The sequence below is a fragment of the Urocampus carinirostris genome, chromosome 13 (genome assembly GCF_059441175.1).
Source record: "Urocampus carinirostris isolate Australia breed hairy pipefish chromosome 13, RoL_Ucar_1.0, whole genome shotgun sequence".
Lineage (NCBI taxonomy): Eukaryota > Metazoa > Chordata > Actinopteri > Syngnathiformes > Syngnathidae > Urocampus > Urocampus carinirostris.
In genome coordinates this window covers 18974725-18994831 of record NC_142361.1, presented here as the reverse complement: position 1 = coordinate 18994831, position 20107 = coordinate 18974725, and the positions used below count along the sequence as shown (strand labels likewise).

General features: G+C 39.8%; 1 protein-coding gene and 1 pseudogene across 1 annotated transcript in view; one reads left to right on the top strand and one right to left on the bottom strand.

The window, feature by feature from the left end:
- sptbn1 (spectrin, beta, non-erythrocytic 1) overlaps positions 1-20107 on the bottom strand; it is a 69137-nt gene that overhangs the window by 47297 nt on the left and 1733 nt on the right. The window contains exons 2-3 of the mRNA XM_088351535.1: positions 17998-18226; positions 274-531 (exon numbers count right to left, since the gene is read on the bottom strand). Of these exons, the coding sequence (XP_088207661.1) occupies positions 274-418 (145 nt within the window). The 5' untranslated portion in view covers positions 419-531; positions 17998-18226. The remainder of the gene's footprint in view (positions 1-273; positions 532-17997; positions 18227-20107) is intronic.
- Positions 14407-14488, top strand: LOC148353943 (U2 spliceosomal RNA; annotated as a pseudogene).

Below are 20107 nucleotides of genomic sequence, written 5' to 3'. Positions count from 1 at the left end.
AACAAATGACAGCATCTCTCCGTCCGATTACATAATCACTTCAGCACTAATGTTAAAACACAAACACTAAAAGTTGACACTTGATGTCAATAGCTACTGCTACAAAAAAGTTGTTGTGGAAATTCAGTGGCTGAGAAATGTGTTTTACAAGGTGAAATGATGCGCAGGACATACCAAGTGTGTGGATGCAGATTTCATAGTGTAACAGTGCCTCCTAGCTTCAGTGTGGAGCCACCACAGCCTCTATCCCCACCCGCTAGGCGGATCACTCACCTGCGAGGGCCTTGATGCGCGAGCGCTCAAAGAGTCTGGCCGAGCTGTTCTCGTTGTCCCATTCATCGTCCCAGCGGTTGTTGACTGCCTCGCTGTACGTCTGCTGGATCTCCATGTGTTCCAACTCGCCCGCTACCGACGTCATGGCCACACCAACGCCGCGCCAACGCCACTATGCCGCAAGATGTTTTTGGCCCCGCTTCTTAGCTTCCTTCCTCACTCTGGCAGACGCCACACCCAGGTGCTGTCTTGGCAAACCTGCAAGAAAATGCATTTAATTTAATTAAGATGTTTTGTAAAGCATCCTTTTCTGTACCATGGAGCGGTTTTAATGTCTGACAACTTTCTCGTGGCCTGACCCAAGAAGAGTAATAATAATAATAATAAAAATAAAAGAGTTTTAATCTACTGTGTAGGCACTAGCCCACTACGGATGTAGATGACATGAAAAGGCATCAGGTTCCTCTTAATATCACACTATATGGAACAACGCAAAACATGACAAGGGAAAAACTGGTTCATCATTAGACACACCAGACTTTGACATTAAATAAATTTAGCATAAAAATTATTTTAGTATTGTGTTCATAGCTTAGGTCAAGGGTCACCAAACTACAGCTAAACTTCAGGCCTGCCAGCAGATTTAATCAGGCCTGCGGGATGTTGCCGAGAGAAGAATAAGAAAAAATATGAGCTGCCTCTATTTAAATAATGACCTAAAGTTTTTAAAATGTCAACTGGATGTTTCCAAAGCATGCAGTAAAACACTTAAGTAGCCTTATTGCAAATTTTCAATGAAAATTATCAAATTTAGTCTAAGATATGTATTACTTTGCTATTACTCTCAATTAAACATTGAATTTGGAAATGAATATAACTATGTTTTTTTGTGTTTCAAAACCAATAAAATGGAATGGTCCCTGTATAAACCAATGGACGATGAAACACAGCTTGTGCAAGTAAAAGTAATTGAGAAAAACTGAAATTGCTTATTTTAGCTATTTTCCCCAAGTGTTGCAGAGACATCGGATTTAAGACTTTATATCAGCATATACAAAAAAACTAAATACATCAGTCAGCTTTTTCCCCCTCTGGATTGGCCCCTGTGAAAAATGTTTGCTGGCCCCTGGTTTACTTTGTCAATAAATGATCTTAATCATAGCCCCACGTATTTAACAACGTGGAACTGTGAGTGCAATGATGATTAGAACACATCTAGAGCCTTTTTCCATGTCATCTACATCCCTCGTGGTCTAGAGCAGTGATTTTTAACCACTGTGCCGCGACACACTCGTGTGCCGTGAGAGATTGTCAGGTGTGCCGTGAGAAATTATCCAATGTCACGTTTTAAAATTTAACATTTTATAAAACATTTTTGAATAATTTTCGGCAAATATTATGTCATTGTCAAGTGTATGTGCTGTAAAAACTGGGGGTATTATGAATTATATTGTAATTAAACATACTGTTCATGCCTTGGCTCAAAAAAGGTTGAAAAACACTGGTCTATAGGCTAAAATTTGGTGTTCTCACCGCCACGGTCCAGGTTCGATTCCGATGGCATCTGCTGATGTGTAAATGTGGTCGGCAATATATTACAACTGATCAATCATTACTCAAATATGGTAATACACTACCATAAAACCTTGTGTGTACCCTGCACCCAAACTGAATAATAATTTGGTTTTAACAATTTACACAAATAATTCCAGCATGAACAAAACATAAGGGAGCTTTTTATTCTTTCTGTGCGGCACGTACAGGTCGGCGCCCCGGCGGTTGTGGACCACTGCTGTAAATAAAAGATCCTAGGCATTTTCATTTTGCACATTCAATTTAAACACTGATTTATATAGCTATAATTATATTTGTACTCGATGTTTACATTTTCTACGAGTATAAAGGTGTATCTATCTATCTATCTATCTATCTATCTATGTAAGCATCGGCATTAAGTATGGAAACACAATTATAAATGATTGCACTGTGATTGGCCAGCCTTGCAGCAGCCTGCAGAAGCTACAAATGAGGCAAGTGCGACCCCTTTTGGCAACTGCCTGCTGTTGTTACACATTGTCAGATAACGCAACACTTGCTCCATGTAAACCAAATACCACCCCCTTCTCCAAGTTCACTTTGCACTACACTATAAGGCCACCGGAGGGCGATTTACAGAATGGCCAGTTGCAAGCCAAAAGTCGCTTCAGTATTAGTGTACTCATTATTGTCATAATCATTCACGCAGCAAAGATGGATCTTTGCAGGAAAACTGAAAAGAGAACTGCTTAAAGTGGGTCACCACTCACAGCAACATGATTGCAACTTGATTTTCAAAAGTGGGCCAGCCAAAACTGAAGTCCCATCAGGTCAAACATAAATCAGAAAACACAAACACACGAGCATATTGTTGAATAATTTTGCTGAAACTTTTTACTTAGATTCTTTTTGAATTTTCAACTAGTTGTGTTTTGTATGTAAAATACACAAAACCATTTAGTTTTTTAAAGTAAGCTCCTCTAACTGACTGTAGAGGCAAAGTTGGACTTGATTGAGCGGAAAGCTGCAGTCACCATGGATACAATCCTCCCAATGCGTGGGAGCCCCCATGACATACAGCCACAAGAAAAATGTTCACCACTACGAATACTGACACAGCCACATTCTAAGTAAGTATCACCATCCTTATCCTTATCCTTATCCTTTGATGGGCTGACACTGCACAGCCACAGCTCATCGAGTTGCCCTGACCTATGATGACAGGGCAGCCCCAAAATGGTATGACAAATTATGTGAACCTCTTGGAATGTCTCACAATCAGGCATAAAATCACCATTAAAGTGTTGGCTTTTACTGAAGTCACCAAAACATTTATAAATGTCCATATTTTAATGAGGATAGCGTCCATACAATGACAAAGGAGGAGTAAGTAATTAAATAGTCACATTTCATTATTTACCCCTCTTTTGGCAGTAAAATTGTAACCATAGGTAGGCAAATGACGTGGCCCAGCACCCTTTATGATTTTGGCCCGCTGAACAAAAATGTTTTTTAAAAAAAAGATATGTATGCAATGGTTTTAAAAAAAAAAGTACTACTAATGAAAATGTGTATATTTGGCGCCACTCTTGTCCCCAGTGTTTGTGACATTCAAATAGATGGTCATATATTTCTTTACTTGGTATTTTTAATTTAGTTGGCTGGTCCAAATTGTCCCTAGGTGTGAATGAGCGAGTGATTGGTTGTCTGTCTCTGTGTGCCCTGCAACTGGCTAGCAACCAGTTGAGGGTGTCCCCTCCCCACTGCCCTAAGATAGCTGGGATGGGCACCCCCGCGACCCTACTGAGGATAAGCAGTCCAGGTAATAGATGGATGCTATTTTTATCGTTTTTATTATCATAATTTTTGTAATCAGCATTAGGAATTGATGCAAAGAAATTAGCATTAGTAGCTAAAAGACGTGTCCACAAGGATAACATTAGGAGTCAAGATAAGTGACACTAGAATTAGATGCTAAATTATTGTGGGTAAAGCAAAGCTAGTCACCGAAACAATGCTATTTGCTAATGTGACTAGCAGCTGTGTCCTAAAGCTAAAACAATGGTTTAAATCCGTGAAACTAGGATTAGCTCTCAAAATATAAATCAAAATGTATTAACTATAGCTAGCTGTATTCCATTTTGAGTTTTTGAAAGGATACTATTAAGGATACTATTAAATTGAACAGGCTTGAAAAGGGACATCATTTATTACCTTGCTTTAATTCTAAGCATTTCAAAACAAATTTGATAAAATCTATGGATAAAAAAGAAGAAATATACATTTTACTTGTAAATGTCTGCATGTGTGTTGATTTATAAATGCATATTGTCGCTTCTACTTTAAACAGACGTCTAAATTTTATTTAGTAGTGCTATATTTTTAAGAATGCCAAAAAGATAGATAAGCCTACATTATCTTTTCCCCTCATGTATCGGATTGAAGACTGTATCAGGAGATCCCAAAAATAAAAATAAATTTCCTCTATGCCCTTTTGCCAAATTTTCTAACCTAACGTGGCCCGCCACTCAAAAAATTTGCCCACCTATGTTCTATACATTTCACAGCAGTTGTAAGGTAATGGACACCTTTTGGAGATTAATTCAAAATGTTTCACCGTAGTCAAGTTCTAAATGGCAGCCTTCAACAACTCGATGAATGCATGCCCAACAACAAGATCCGGCAGCTTTTTTAGTCTCTCCTACGCCTCCATCAGTATGGTACAGGCGTCACCGGGTCACCATGGAAACCCAGCATGCAGCAGCATTGTTCATGCTCCCACGCAGACAGAGACTCGAGCGCCTCTCAGGCACTACACATAATCAAACGACAAATTTACTTCATGTAAATAATAATTTGAATCTAAAAAGGGGTATCGAGTCGGATGTTTTTCTTTATGTTCTTTGCACACAAGTATATGAAACTGTCTCAATCTTGCTGCTTAAAGTTTTGACGCACACAGGACAGGCTTAGCATTTTTGATTCAGAGTTTAGCACTTGTCCATTTTTAAGCAAGCGCATTCAATAGGCTGGCAAGCCGAGTGGCGAGTCATCCATCCAACTGAAGAGGCGTGAAGTGCAGAAAACTTTGAATCCAGCGCTACTAAACAGCTACGACCGTTAAAAGCACGTTAATTTGAACTCTCAACATACATTTACAAACTTGTCTTTTGCGGATTCCTGCTGGCAGACGCTTGTCTTTGCACAATCTAGTTAGCAGAGAGGCTCGAGCACTAATGTGGTTTGCCGTCTCCATGGCTACGCCGATCAATTTATTGATGAATGCACCAAATGCGCAGTAAGGCGTAGTTGCGATCGAACTGACGGCGGACGCTAAAAGCATAGAAGATTGACGACCATATGAGTGCACTTTCCCCCCTTTTTGCATGACATCATCATTACGAGACAGATTTACCAGAAGAATCGATGTGTGCATTAGCAACAGAGGCGCAGCTCCTTTCTCTTCCTGGACTTGCCAAGAAGTCCAAGGACACGTTGCCGAGATAGGACCAAGGAGCGTCTTTAATTAGCAGCGAGCTGAAGCCGAAATCTGATTAAAGGAAGTGGTGAAAACTTGATGCTAACAACAAGGGGCCTAGCTTAACTCCATTATTTTTCTTTCAAATGTTTTCAGATGACATAATCGGGAGTTTCCATGGTGACTGGAATACGAGTAAGGTGATAAACAAAAGGAGCGGCGGCAACAAACAAAAGCTGCGCTAGCACTCACGCTTACTAATCTATATTTCATAAGCCCTCCATTAATATGTTGTCGGTTCACGTTAGCGGGCCCACACACGCACGTGAAATTATGTACACATCAGGAATCAGCACACACACACAAACACAGAGATGCTACATAAGCAAAAAAGATTTTCTTGCAATGCTTGTGGAGACCCGTGTTAAAGTTTCAAGGAAAAAAAAAAAAAAAAAAAAAAAAAACCTCAGATTTTTGCCAAAAAGCTGCTTCACATATTGCTTGGAAATGATGGAGATGACAATGTTCAAACCACTTTTTTTCTCTTGGAATTTTCCTCCTCTTCAATTTCAAACAAGTAGAAATAATAGAATCTTTGTTATATTGCTGGTAACTAACAAATACAAATACTTATTTGAAATTAACAAAATCCCACGACTTATTGCCTGGCCACTTATTCATTGTAGATTTAATTTACTTGTTTTTTTTGGGAGGGAAAATGGCCAGAGGGCCTTGAAAGGTTGTAAACAACAATGTTTTTTTTCAATGTACGCATTTCATCAGCAACATGCTTTATATGGAAGTAAGTGGGGAGGAAAACACTTTTAAATGAGGGTTTATATTTAGGATAGATTAAACTTAAATGAACGTACGAATAAATAAGTGCCATCCTGATGGTGCAAGAAAATTTACACGATACAAATACCACCGTTTAAATAAGTAATTAAGGGTTGTAGGTAATAATTACATTATATTAATTAATAGTAAATGAATAAGTGAATTAGCCCTTTTTTTTCATTTTGCAGTGTTGAGGGGGATTGCCGCCTTAGGGTCGAAACTGTTTTTCAATCTATTAGTTCTGTACTCAGTGGTCCTAAATAGTACCTGAGGGCAACAGTTCAAACAAGTAATGTCTGGGGTGGAAAGTGTCCTTCACAATTTTCTGAGCTCTCTTGACACGGCAAACTCTCTAAAGTTTATCAAGCAATGGTAGGGGGTAGTCCACAATTTTCTGTGATGTGCTGATCATCTTCTAAAGTGCAGATCTTTGGGCTGCTGTGCAGCTGGTGAACCATCCACACAGTATTTCAGGATGGACTACAAACACAATTTGTAATAAGGACACTTTTGTCAAAGTCCTTACAGTCTTTATGACTGTGGACTGGTTTTCAAAGTGGGGCATATGCAGGAATCCAAAACAGGGACATGTGGCCAGACTGAGACAGGTGAGACCATTATTTAGCCTTGAAACCCTTCTTAAGTTTGAATATACCTTGTCCAGGGTATTATTTCCTCTAGTGGCACACTTAACATGCTGGTGGAATGTAGGGAGTAGAGCTTTGAGATCCACACAATTGGGTTTGTAATTATTGCTACAAAGTAGTTTCAAACCACAGGTATGTGTAAAACCTTGACATCAGTTTTTCAAAGCCAAGGTTAAGGTTTGAAATCAGATTAGTAGGGTTTCATTTTTGGTGAATGCAGCAAGTTATAAGGCTTTAAATTATATTGGGTTTCAAGTAAAAAAAATACTTTAAAAAGTCAGTTAATAAAGTCATAAAGGGAATGGCCCCGCACCTAGCTCCAAAAATAGGGAAAAGTCACTAGGGGCTAGGACTCCAGTGAGTCCGGGAGACAAATTCCACATTTTATCCCGAACTCATTTTGACTTTCAGCTGCTGAATGGTTACAGTGTGCACAGACAGAAGAAAGAAGGACAGCTCCATTGTGACGTGGACGGAAGAACACTTGTTGGTGCGCATGTTTTGTGGATGAGAAGATGCAAACAGTCTTACGACTTTTCCAGTTAGGCAATAACAACTTGGATGTGGTCAAAAAGTCATTCTACAACTAGAGACTTGTCAGGACTGTAGCACAAGCCATCATCTGTCTTTATTGTCTGGCCAGCTTAATAAAAAAATTAGGGCTGCTCCCTTTATGACCCAAGGTCCAAAATTGTGTCCAAGGTCAACCAGCCATCAAAAACAAAAGCTCACCACGCAACATTTGGCTGCTCCCCACAAATTAAAGCATGCTTGTCTAGGAGGACTGAATTTGTATTGTGCAACAGGCAAGTAGAAGGCATTTGCACTTCTCATGGAACTTGTTAGCATAGCTCAGCTTGGTGCTTTAGTGGCATACAGATTGCCTTTCTGTGCGAAAATCACAGAGCGCCCCATTCCAAAACTCTCACGGAAGAAGGAGGAGACTGACATTCTTGGGATGGTGCCAGGAAGGGGCTTATTTTTTGATGCTCATCTTGTTTCACCACATTTTAACTTTCTTGCGCTATTCATTGTGAAGTCCCCCCCGACACACACACACACACACACACACACACACAGAAAGTCAGAACCTTATTTCTGCTGACGTCACTTGAAACATTTCCACCAATGGTAGCAAAAAATCCCAAGACTGAATTAACAACCCCCCCCTGGAAATCTTGTGGCAGCTTTGAGTCCAAAAATATACCTCACGCACACCCGCTACACGCTGGTGCTTGCTAACAGTCCAGATTGGAGGGTCTGCGTGTCGTTATGGTGATCCATCCTATCATTGCATCCTGGCCGGAAGCCAGAGCCTTTGGCTGCTCTCGTCTGCTTTGTGTGATGTCACATCGGAGCCGCACGAGAGGAAAAAAAATAACGCCACTCGATGGGGATCACTCGCATTCCTCAACGCTGCAGGTGGACTCGAGACAACGAACATTTAATCCAAGGTCAAGACCATTTCTTTGTCGTTGGTGACATTTTCCAAGCCCCTAACCTAATTCCCAAAAATTTTGGGGCGGACTTTTTAGAATCTTTTTTTTATGTATTTAGTTTAGTTTTATTTTAAGCTAGGAGTAATTACATTGCAGTTAAGCCATTGCAAGCTGCCCCCTAAAATTCCCACCCCTATTGACACTGGTCACAATGAAACAACAGTGTTTACTAAAGAATTTTGTGAAACCCTGATGGGTGGACAGTCTAAGGAAGTCCAGGGGGAATGCGCTCCCGTAAGAAATTTGAGTAGGTTTTAAATTCAAAAGCATCGATCGGGTGCAAGTTTAGAACAAATCAAGAAGCTCGATCTATGATAAATGTGTGCCCTTGTAAACTATCAAATCATAAATAAGCTAATAATGAAACGCAATAAAACAGCAAACAAGTTGCACCCACAAAGCATGGCAAACGAGACAGGAGTTTAATGAGAGAAAAAAAAAAAAAAAAAAAAAAAAAAAAAAAAAAAAAAAAAAGCTCATCTTATTGCTGCAATGACAGGATGCTGGTTTTTCTTCAATGGTTTACTGGAAGTTATTGTAACGCACAACTTATGAGCTACCAAAGCGTTTTCCTGCTCTGAGCAGTTTTTTTCTAATTGAAATAGCAGCGCCATTCTTTTACTCTGTTTAAAATGTCGGCGCTGGGCAGGTTTTCGGCGTGGAACACTCGGCGCAAAACCATTTTTCTGGTCACAGAGAGTCGATAAGCGTCCCGTTTTCCCCAGCCGTCAAATCACAGTGCAGGCGGGGTGGAACAAACACCGCAACAACCGAATGTCATCTTTGCAAGAAAGGGTGTGCGCTTTAGCACTGGGAGAGGGGCTGATTGGCCAAGACTCCTTCTGACTGACAGATATACTTAGAACAAATACAAAGAATAACATTTGCGATCAATTATACGATGAGTAATGTAGAAGACAGTGATTAAATACGCACTTATATATATTCACAAGTATTACTTTTTTAATCGTAAAAGTACATGAGACTCTTGTAGGACCAAATAGACCCGGGTGGCCAGTCAATCTTACTATATTTGCGAAATAAAAGCTATGCTGTCTCTAATGATGAAACAGAAATTGGGTTGCATAATTCATAGATACAAATTTCTTTAACGATTTGATATAACTGAATATAAAGTAAGTAAGACGCAACCAATACAGACAATCAACTACGTAGTAGTCAACAATATTGCTACCAGTAGTATGTAACTTTCATCTTTCCAGAAAAAAAAAAGCTTATATTTTAAAGACATACCTATAAATCCTAAACTAATATACTTCCTTAACATTTAATTTGGTTAAGGGAAATTCATTATTCCTTTAGTTTCTAGTTCTTGATTGAAAAATGGCCAATACAGGGCAGTGGATACTAGTAATAGCCAACAAGGAAAGTACTGGGTATCAGTAGAGATACCAATACCTGGTATCGGTACTTGCCTATCTCGGAAAATTATCTAATTGAATCACTACTGATTGGTTAGTTGTACAAAAGCTTTAGACAATCAGAGACTGCAAAGCTGTCAAACATTGAAAATCATATTTCAGAATGGATAAATATATTATATATTGAAAAATTCTTTATAGTAGCAATTAAGGGCATCATTTTCAAGCTGAAAGTTGTTCTTAGACAAAAAGAAACTGCACATCAAACCTGGAAGTGTCCAGCAAATGGCACGGATGCACCATGAATAACCAAGAAAAAATCAACAATGTCAATACAAAATTAGCCTTGCTTGATTTGTGCATTTTGATGTTTATAGTTTCCATAGACAACGCTTTTTGTTGTAATTTACTATAAACTTGCCAAGTACAGTTAACTATGGAAAGATCATAGTATTTGGTATCCATGGATACTGCTGCAAGCAGGACAGTGCCTAAGTGAGATTCTAAAACATATTGAACCTAAGGCAACAGGGTGCACTTTTAAATAGATTGCTTGACGTCTGACAGATTAATGAAAACATAAAAAACAATATTTTTCCAATATTTAGAATATTAGAGCCAGTATTTGGCAAGGTCGCTCAATCTCAAGTTGCTATTCTAAAATATAGGAATAATTCAATCAGTCCCTTTTTGATCCCCAAGGAAGAAAAAAAATCCAGTAGCGGGCTCAGAACATTTTGATCGCGGCAACAGCTGACAAGATGAAAGTGGATAATTTGAAGACAGCGCCATCTTTGGTCAAGGACGCACAACTCAAGGTGAGGGCGATGATGATGATATAAGTGCCACCAGCGGCAGTGGCAAGCTTCTAAGCCTCGTCACATGCTCACTGATACACACACTTGATGTCGCCCGGGCTCGATTTACAATCCCAAAGGCCTACCACAGGTGGAGCGCAAACTAAATCCACTCCACTGTCACCATTACAACTCTAAAAAAATGCCAACGTTGGGGCCTTGGTGATTACACTTTTTGAGTTATTTTTTGCCTAGATTCTTAGACTAAATCAAATTCAGTTCCTTAGGTATTTTAAGATTTGAGAGGTAATATCAAGCCTAGGAAAATCCAGCCCGACCCGACTTGGGCCCGTGGTCACTAAAGCCTGACCCAGCCCAAGCCCGACCAGTTAACTTAATTTAAGGGACGGAAACCAACCTGAATTTTTATATTTTATTTGTAAGGACTCAGGAGGAGGGGTAATTTTTGAATTAGAGTCGGGCTAAAGGTCTTACCTCTATTAGCATCACAATAGCATGAAGTCGAAAGGCGGGGTTTAAATGCATTAAGGGGTGTTGGTTAGGGTTGAACAGCCTTATATAACTGATAAGCATTATTTTCTCACCATGAACAATCAGGGTAGCCAATACACTGGCGCCTCCACATACGAGCTTCTCAAAATACAAGATATTCAAAATACGAGATGTCTTTCGAGCAAAAGTCTTGCCCGACATAGAAGAAAATCCAAGGTACGAGAATTTCAGGACAACCACTCCTAAAGACTGCTCACTACTGGGATCAGATAGTCCCAAATAACACACGTGTTTATGTCCATACAGACCTGATCCAGCGCGCTTGTGTTTTTTAATTGCATTGGATCTCCCTCAATCCTCCACCACCACACATACAGCTTAAATAACAACCACCAACCTCCTCCAAGGTAACTGCTCATAATAAACACACGTTTTGCTTCGTTAAGATCATTGCATTTATTTTATTACTGTATTTTTATGTTTATTTTACTATTCAAATGTGTTTTAGTGATCACTGCTATTTAGGTATTACTTAAAGGATTTTGGGAGGCCGGGAACGTATTATTTTGTTTTCAGTTACTTCTTACTGAGAAACCTATTTTAAGATACGAGTAATTCTAGAAACAAACTTGATCCGGCAACGAATACACCTTGTATGTCGATGGTGCCGCAGTTTAGTGCTAATTTCTTAGATTAGCATCAATTCATTTGATATGAGTCTAACATGAAAAATGTGAGACAGGTCAGGTGAGTGAATTCTGAATGGAGATGGGGTTCTGGTTGTCGTTCTGACATAATGATCAGCAGCTAGAGGGAGCGCACAGAAAACAGAACTAGATCCATTTACAACTAATGGCTCATTTCCTGTCTGACCACACCCCAAAACACCCTGCATCAGTGTATATACTCACACGGAGGCACTCACCGAAACAAGACATGTTCTTCACATCCACATTCAGACAGAAAGGAACAAGCACACATACACAGTGTTATGAACACAATTATGAAAAAATAAAATCACACGGACATAAAGACACAAATGTATGCACAGACATGCGACATATACACTAATGCAGATATTAGGTGAACACGATTTAAAGGCAAATTTGACTGGAAACCCAAAAGCAACTTTGACCTCACACACAGACAGTACTTCTCAATCTGAGTGTATGTTTGCATTCCATGGGCGTGGCCAGCTGATTAGGTCACCCAGAGTGTGTCCATTTCCTGCCTGCTGAACATTTTCCAGAAGGTTCCTCTGTCCCTGGGTCTCACCATCAAGACAACCCTTTTATGAACTTTTAATACAAGTTCTATGAAACTTTACACAGCTATTCATTTAAATAAATACCTACATCAAGTCGGACATCCCTTATGAGTGTTTGTAATACACAGTTCAAGCAAAATTATAGCACCATCCTTTTAAAGAAAGACCCACATCATGTTGGACATCCCTTTTGAGTACTTTTAATAGAAGTTGGACCAAAGATTACAAAGCTTTTCAAACGAGACCTAATACATAGTCAAAATAGCATGTAATGAACAGCAATTTTATATTCAGTTAACGTGTATGTATTGTTGTAAAACCGCCACAAGATGTTTGGCAAGTTGTTTGCATGAATTCTCCTAAACTGAAGGCAAGTATTGGCACAGTACTGAGTCCTACTGTATCTCTTTGTGTATAATGCACATCTTTGTACCTTAGGTACGCATTATACATGAGTATTAGTATTTAGTACTGTATTACCATATTTGTGCAATGATTGATCGGTCGCTGACAAAATCAAAAAACATTGGACGCAATGGGAATTGAATCTGGGTCACTGTGGTAAGAGCACCAAATCCTAACCACCAGACCACCAGTGATATAGATGACATACAAAAAGGCATTGCATGTCATCCCATTAGCACACTATTTTTAATCACGATAGCAGAGACGAATGTTAGAGAATGGAGAAAACGAAAAAAATCATCCTGAAAGATACAAACGCTAAAAAAGCACAACGAGGCAATCGACTGTTTGGTGTATCTGATGATAACTCAGCCTTTGAGGGACATTTAATAAATACGATTTAAATTGTATGTATTGTGTTTGTTGTCAATAAATGATTTTAATCATGGACTCTTGTATTCAACATTTGTCAATTACATTTTTATTTTTTAATAAAGAATTAGTGGTGCACATAATATATGAGTGTGCCTTATACACACATAAATTGGAGAAATGTGCGCATTGTGAAATTTTAGCTCTTTGGTAACACAGTAAAGACGCACTGTATAAGTGAATTCAAGCTTGCTGTGTATTTTTGTAGGCAACTACAGAGAATGTAATGAGCGTCATTAACTTACTCTCATCATGGGTCTTATCATGGTCTCATTTTGTTGACTTTTTGTAACTCAATTGTAAGTGTTCTGGTTGGGGGATGATTTTGTTTGCTTGATGAACAAATCAGTTGCATGGGGCTGCGTGGTTTTCTTTTTAGGCAAATGCCAACATCACCTCCATGATTTTCTTTCCTCCTCTGGCGCCCACATACAAACACACACAAAAATACACAAACACGCACTGACAAACCCATGTGTAGATTTAACGTGTCCAACCAGTGCAATGCCGACATGGGAGACCTTACAGACAGCATGATAAAGGATTTTTTTCCCTTTAAGCCGAAGGGAAAGGATTTTGAAATTGTATCAAGCTATACGGGCTCCTATTAGTCAAAGGCTGATGGCATTGATGTTGCTCAGGGTTCACCTGTTAACCAATCATAGTTCACCTGCTTTCTGAAGAAGAGTCAGGAAATGGTTGTGGATTTTTCTTAATGCATTACCAAAAAAATATTAATCAAAATGCTGTGTTTGGACTAATGAGCTGGCCCATATAACATATGATTGTTAGAAAATCCTTTGGCTTGATTTCAATTTTAATGCGAAACTTGGAACTTTAACGTTGACATTTCACAAAAACAAGGCATCGCCAAAACATTAAACTTTTCATTTTCCCCCCATACCAGAAACCATTTTGCGTCTACCCTTACTATTTAGGAAAAAAACTTACAGTATGCTGTAGGAGGGTTTTTGCTCTATAAATGAGGCTCAGTGGAGGGGCCAGTTAAAAGCTTTGACAAAGTGCAGCTGTCTGTTAGGTGTTTTGGAAGCCAATAAGCTTAGACTAGGTCACATGACATCCCATTATTTGATTTTTGGTATATCGGTTTAGTTAAAAGCCTCTCCAGCAAACTCTTAATTACAAGGGAGACTGGAGGAATTAATGGAATAAACCATAAACTCAAAAAGAATTGCATTTGTGTTACAAACCATCAGTCCACTTGGATCTTGTGATCAATAATTAGGGAGTCATCCAACAACGGCAAATTACTAGAATTTATCAAGTCCTGAGTAAATAAATTCCAGAACAATAAAGCTTGACACTTTTGGACTGTGGACTTTAACGAAGGAGATGGAATAAGAGCTTGCTCTGTCCACTCCACGCATCGGCCCGGTATTGCAGTACCTCCGGGAACGGTGCATTCGCAATGATCGCAACAAGGCTATAGGGCTAGGACCTTAGCTTAGCCTTTTGGCTGAGAGTAAGTGTCCCGGCTCCTAGGCTTTGTAGCGTATAATGAACTGACCGATAACGGATAATGGATAATGAATAACGAAGATAGATCAATAACCCTTAAAAACCCCAAACCCCTGAAACAGGTCAAAAGTAAAGATCACATCAAATTTCAGATGTTTATCATTATTGTCATCACCATTCTCTCACTCTCACTTCTGACTTAGTTCACAAAAGAGACCTGAACTCGAAGACTGGAGACACTTGCGTGTCCCGTCAAAGATCAAACAATAAAGAAATACAAAAACACTCCACCATGCTATTTAATGTCACACTGACTAAATCAGAATTATATTTGGGAAGAACAAATCAGTTTAAAAACAAAAAAGCACAGGCATAAGCAAACGCCAGCCTTTGTTGAATTATTCATGACAGTCTGCACATAAAGTCACTTTAAATTGAAGTGCACCTTGTTATGCTTGTACAAGGCAAGACAACTTTTTAACTTAAATTAACTGAGAAAAGCGGATGCGATTAACGATCAACAAGAGGGTTAGGATATCGTGTTTGCAGTTTCATTTGGAACTTACATCACTTAGAACTTACATCATTTTCTAAAGGATTACTAATTCCAACAATATGTCCAGCAGAGGTTTAATATGTCCAAAATTGAGAAATTTGAAGGATGGAAATTAGCCATTTATTTTATACAATTTTAAGAAATAGTTCGGAGTCTCTGTCTCCAGTGTGATCGACTTCTAACCAGTTCCGGCTGTGTCCTGGTATCAAGCACTTCATGGACACTCGAAGGGATATGAGGTCAAACAATGAATACATGTTTTGCATCAAAAGTATTATTTGTATCTATACTTGACCTTGGTTGTAATAAGCACTGCTAAAATTTACCAAGCATTAGGTGTACCTTGTACAACTTTTTTACTTCCGACAGTGTACCAAGACAATAAAACTAGGAGCAGAAGTGTGCTTTGCTTGTATGAATCCGTTTTTGAGATCATTAACAATAAGATTGGTCAAACAAACAGCAATAAAGTCATTCCCCTACTTATGACCATTCGACTAAAGAAAAACGGTAGTTACGAACATTTTTCGGGATGTCGAAAAATATCTGGATACAGTGGGACCTCGCTACTTCGCGGTTCCACATTCGCGGGTTCAGAGCTTCGCAGGACTAAAAATAAAGATAATAAAATAAAATAAAAATAAAATATATTTTTTGTTTTTTAAGCATTTTTGATGGGGCGTCGCTACTTCGCAGGTTTCACTTTTCGCGGATTGTTTTGGTCCCCATTAACCGGGTCTAAAAAATAATTAAAAAAAAAATTTTTTTTAAGTATTTTTTTTTAAGCATTTTTGAAGGGGCGTCTCTACCTCGCAGATTTTCACTTTTCGCGGGTGGTTTTGGTCCCCATTAACCGGGTCTAAAAAAAAAAAATAATAATAATAATAATTTTAAATAAATAAAAAAATAAAAATTTTAAGCATTTTTGAAGGGGCGTCACTACTTCGCAGATTTTCACTTTTCACGGGTGGTTTTGGTCCCCATTAACCGCGATAACTGAGGGATTACTGTATTGCTGTAAGTTAGATTTGGTATTGTGAGCACCTTTTTCGAAGTACAGGACAGCACTGTAGTGCTTCTTTCCGCCACTACTGCCGTGTGCCGCTGTGAGAGGTCACCCAGCATACACCCTAAACAAGAGATCCGCTTCCTCTTCCTAGTTTGTGTGTGAATATTCTATACTGTATCTCCAGCGCGCTAAGAACTTTGACATTTTTATTGTTTAATATCTCATGCATCCATTACATATAGTTGGTGTAAAAGTGTAAAGAAGAGACGAGACGTTTCATTTGAAATGAAAGTGGAATATGGAAGCTTGATGCTGTTGAGAAAATGGTTGGATCGCTTTTTTTAGGCCACATTTACCACGGAGGAGGAAGTCGTCTAACTGTTGAAGCTCATCTTCCACAAGTAAGTTAAAATTTACTTTATTTATCTCTAGGAGCATATTATTTATGAAATGTTTATTTTTTAGTACAAAACAAGACAGGTTAGTTTTACAAACATTAAACATACTTATATAAACCTTAAACATACATTCCCTACAAAATATAGCACTGAAGCAACTTACGAACTAATTCAACTTACGAACGATCATCCGGAAGCTTTCGTAAGTAGGGCAGCGTCTGTACTGGTCAAAACTAGACAAAATGTTTTGCACCACATTAAAAGAAATACAAGTTAAATTAAGGAGGGGGCAGGTGACATAGGGGTGTAATGCAAAGAAATTTAATGAAAGGGAATTATATTTTAGCACAATGATCCATAAATTACAGCAGTGTTGACAATGTGGATAAAGTCCGACACAGTGGACACTTCGAATGTCACTTCCATAATCCCAGACTATTTTTCGACAGCCTATTTTAATATGGGGTTAAGTCACATCTACTCAGCATGCCCCGCACTACACAGGCTCATCGTTCACTGACAATCGAGACAACCTGGTTGAAAACCGGTTGGCAAGCGTGTGCGCAGACTGAACAATTTTTAACAGGTGACCAACTGATGCGGTCACACCTCATTTCAACTCCAACAAGTAACCAAATGTCTGCCAGTTGGCGGATGGGGGTGTTGGTGGGGAGGAGGGATGGGGAACACTGAGAATAAGATAAACTAAGAATGTCCACAAAGGGAAAGCAAACCCAAGTGACTTCATGAGTTCAAGTGGGACAACTTGAACGGTGCAAATGTCAAACCTCGCATTTGAGACTTGAGATCAAACAAGGGAAGAGGACAGAAGAAAAAAAGGTAGTGTATAGGGCGGAGAAGGGACCACCGCAGGAGCAGTAGGTCCAGTCGGATCCGATTACATAACAACGCCTCTGGACTGGGGGGCCGGTTTGCACCAAAACCACAACAAAAACAGACAAACAACAAGCAAAAGATCGTCGGGCCTAACACGCAACAGCTTCGAATGCACACAATCCCATTCGTGTTTACCTCAGAAAAATTGCACACGCACACTCATGACCACGCCTGTATCTCCTCCTTCATCACTGGCGCCATCATCACCCTCATCCTTCACAACCACCTAAGCAGATGAAAATAACATTCTACACCTCCAACCTCCTTGAAAAGAGGATGCGAAGGGCAAAAAGATGCTGCAATAAGGGGTAGGCATTAAGTGCTTCGCGCACACGCTGAAACAAGCATTTAGGTGAAGAGACCCAACGAGGTCCGGATTACAAGGAGGGGCCTGGGGGCCGAATATCCGGGGAGAGGCGTTGCTCCTCGGCCTCCCCCGGCAACTTTAGCCGTGCTGGTGCGTCATTTTGTGGACGCGTTCACGCTGAGCCCACCACAAACACGCAATGTTGCGCATGTTTGTGGCGGGGAGAACCGCGACGGTTCATATTGAGAAAACAAGGGGTTCGGACTGGTTGTATTCGGGACTCACCTCGAGGCCGACGAAGCGCGGCTGTGCTGGCGGTCCTGGTCAAGGGCGGCCGGGTCAGTGGTGCTGAAAACAATGCAGAGAAGCTCCTCTTCTTCCTCCTCCTCCTCCTTTTCCTCCCCCGCCTCAGATCCGAGGACCAGACTGCAGAGTGGGATGCGCTCGCTTTCTACACGCGGTGCCACCGCTGGGCGGCACCGCGTCGCAATCGAGAGCGTTAAAGAGCTCCGTCCTGGATGGAATTGTACAGAAAATACAAATTCCACAAGTTACATTAAAACAAACCGCTAAACACGACGTTTCCAGTCAACCAAAAGTCGTCTAATAAGGACTTGCGAGCTAGCGCTCCTGCCCAAGATGCTCGGTTAATGGTGTGTCCCGCATGGGCGGTGCCTACGGTGACCACTGCAGGTTTGGTGAATCACGTGATAGTCGTGACGTGATGATCAGTAAATCAAACCCATTTGGCCACAAAGCAGACCTAAATTGTTAGCAAAGAAATGGCTAAAGCAGAGGTGGGCCGCATGTGGCCCGACAGGCTTCTCATCCCAGCCCACCAAATGTTATCAATGGTAAAAAAAAACAACTACTCCTACTAATAAAATGTGTTGATTTGGTGCCATCCTTACCCCACAATTAAAAAAGCTGGCTTCATATTTTCTTGACATAATACAAAAAGAAAATAGCAAGTATCGTAAATTCCGAACTATAAGCCGCTACTTTTTTCCCAAACTTTCAACTATGCGGCTTATTCAGTGATGCGGCCAATTTATGTAATTTTTCTAACAGCCGTCAGCAGCGCTCAAGTACAAAAGGTAAGATTTAGACTGCAACTTCTTAGTTTTTGCACAAATTAATTTAGCGTAGACATGTCCTCATCATGCAAATTGCAAAAAGAAAGACACATGACGCAAGTTTCAAGCTAAACACAATCGAGCAGTCCGACATAGAAGGAAACAGAGCTACCGCACGTAAATTTTACCTTGCGAGCGTGATGCTAGCGTGTTTATGAATAAGGGAGTGTGGGACGATGTCTATATGAGAAAGTCTCTTTCCCATACAGAAGGAAGACGGCTTTGATGACGTCATTTATGAGGAGGAAGATGAGGGCGGTTAACCGTACAATTACGGTATGTTTTCTTAACAGACCTGTTTACCAAGTTGCGAGCGTGTTTCTAGTAGCGTTTTGCTACCCTTCACAGGCACGGTTTGGGAGGAAAGTTATAATATTATTATTAAAGCTTTGAAAACTCTCTCGGTGTACTGTCTTTCTTTGAAAATATGTGTAACCATGTATAATATGTATTTGCAACTGTATATTTTTGTAATGTATTTATTTCAGAAACTTATTCTGATATGTTTTGTACAAGCAAATGAGAAAGAAGGGGCGGGGCAAACGCGGGCTGACGGGAAGTGGAGTAAAGGTGAGACGTGTTTGTGGACGCGGCCGACAATAGTGGATATATATTTTTCCCACCCTTACCTTTGGAAATACACACTTTTTTCCTTGGATTACTTTCAACGGGCACCCGGACTCTGCAGGTCTGCATTAAATAGTAAGTACCGGTATCATTTTCCGTCCATTTAGCCGGCTGTGTTTTTTGGACTTTATTGGGTATGGGTTAATTTCGTGTTTGTATTGCGTTTTTTCAATCTGGGCGCATGCGGCTAATATACAGGTGTGGCTTGTGTATGTACAAAATCGGTCTTCCTCCCGAAATGTGATGGGTGCGGTTTATAATCAGGTGCGCTCTATAGTCCGGAATTTACGGTATTCAATTTATATATCTGCTGGTTCAGCAAATCATTTCAAGGATTCCGATGTGAAGATCAGCAAATCAAACCCATTCGGCCACAAACCAAAACAAAATTATTAGCAAAGAAAGTGCTAAAGCAGGGGTGTGCAAACTCTGGCTTGTAGGCTTCATGTGGCTTGCCATGCTTTTCAATTTCTGCGCGCCAAATGACAAAAATACAGGGTTTTAAATAAATGTATACATTTTTAATATAAATAGTTAATTATTGTCATAAAAAAATATTTCCCTGTACTATCTCACAAGCAGATAATTTTGAAATAAAAACAAAAAAAATTGATAATGTTACCCAAAATATG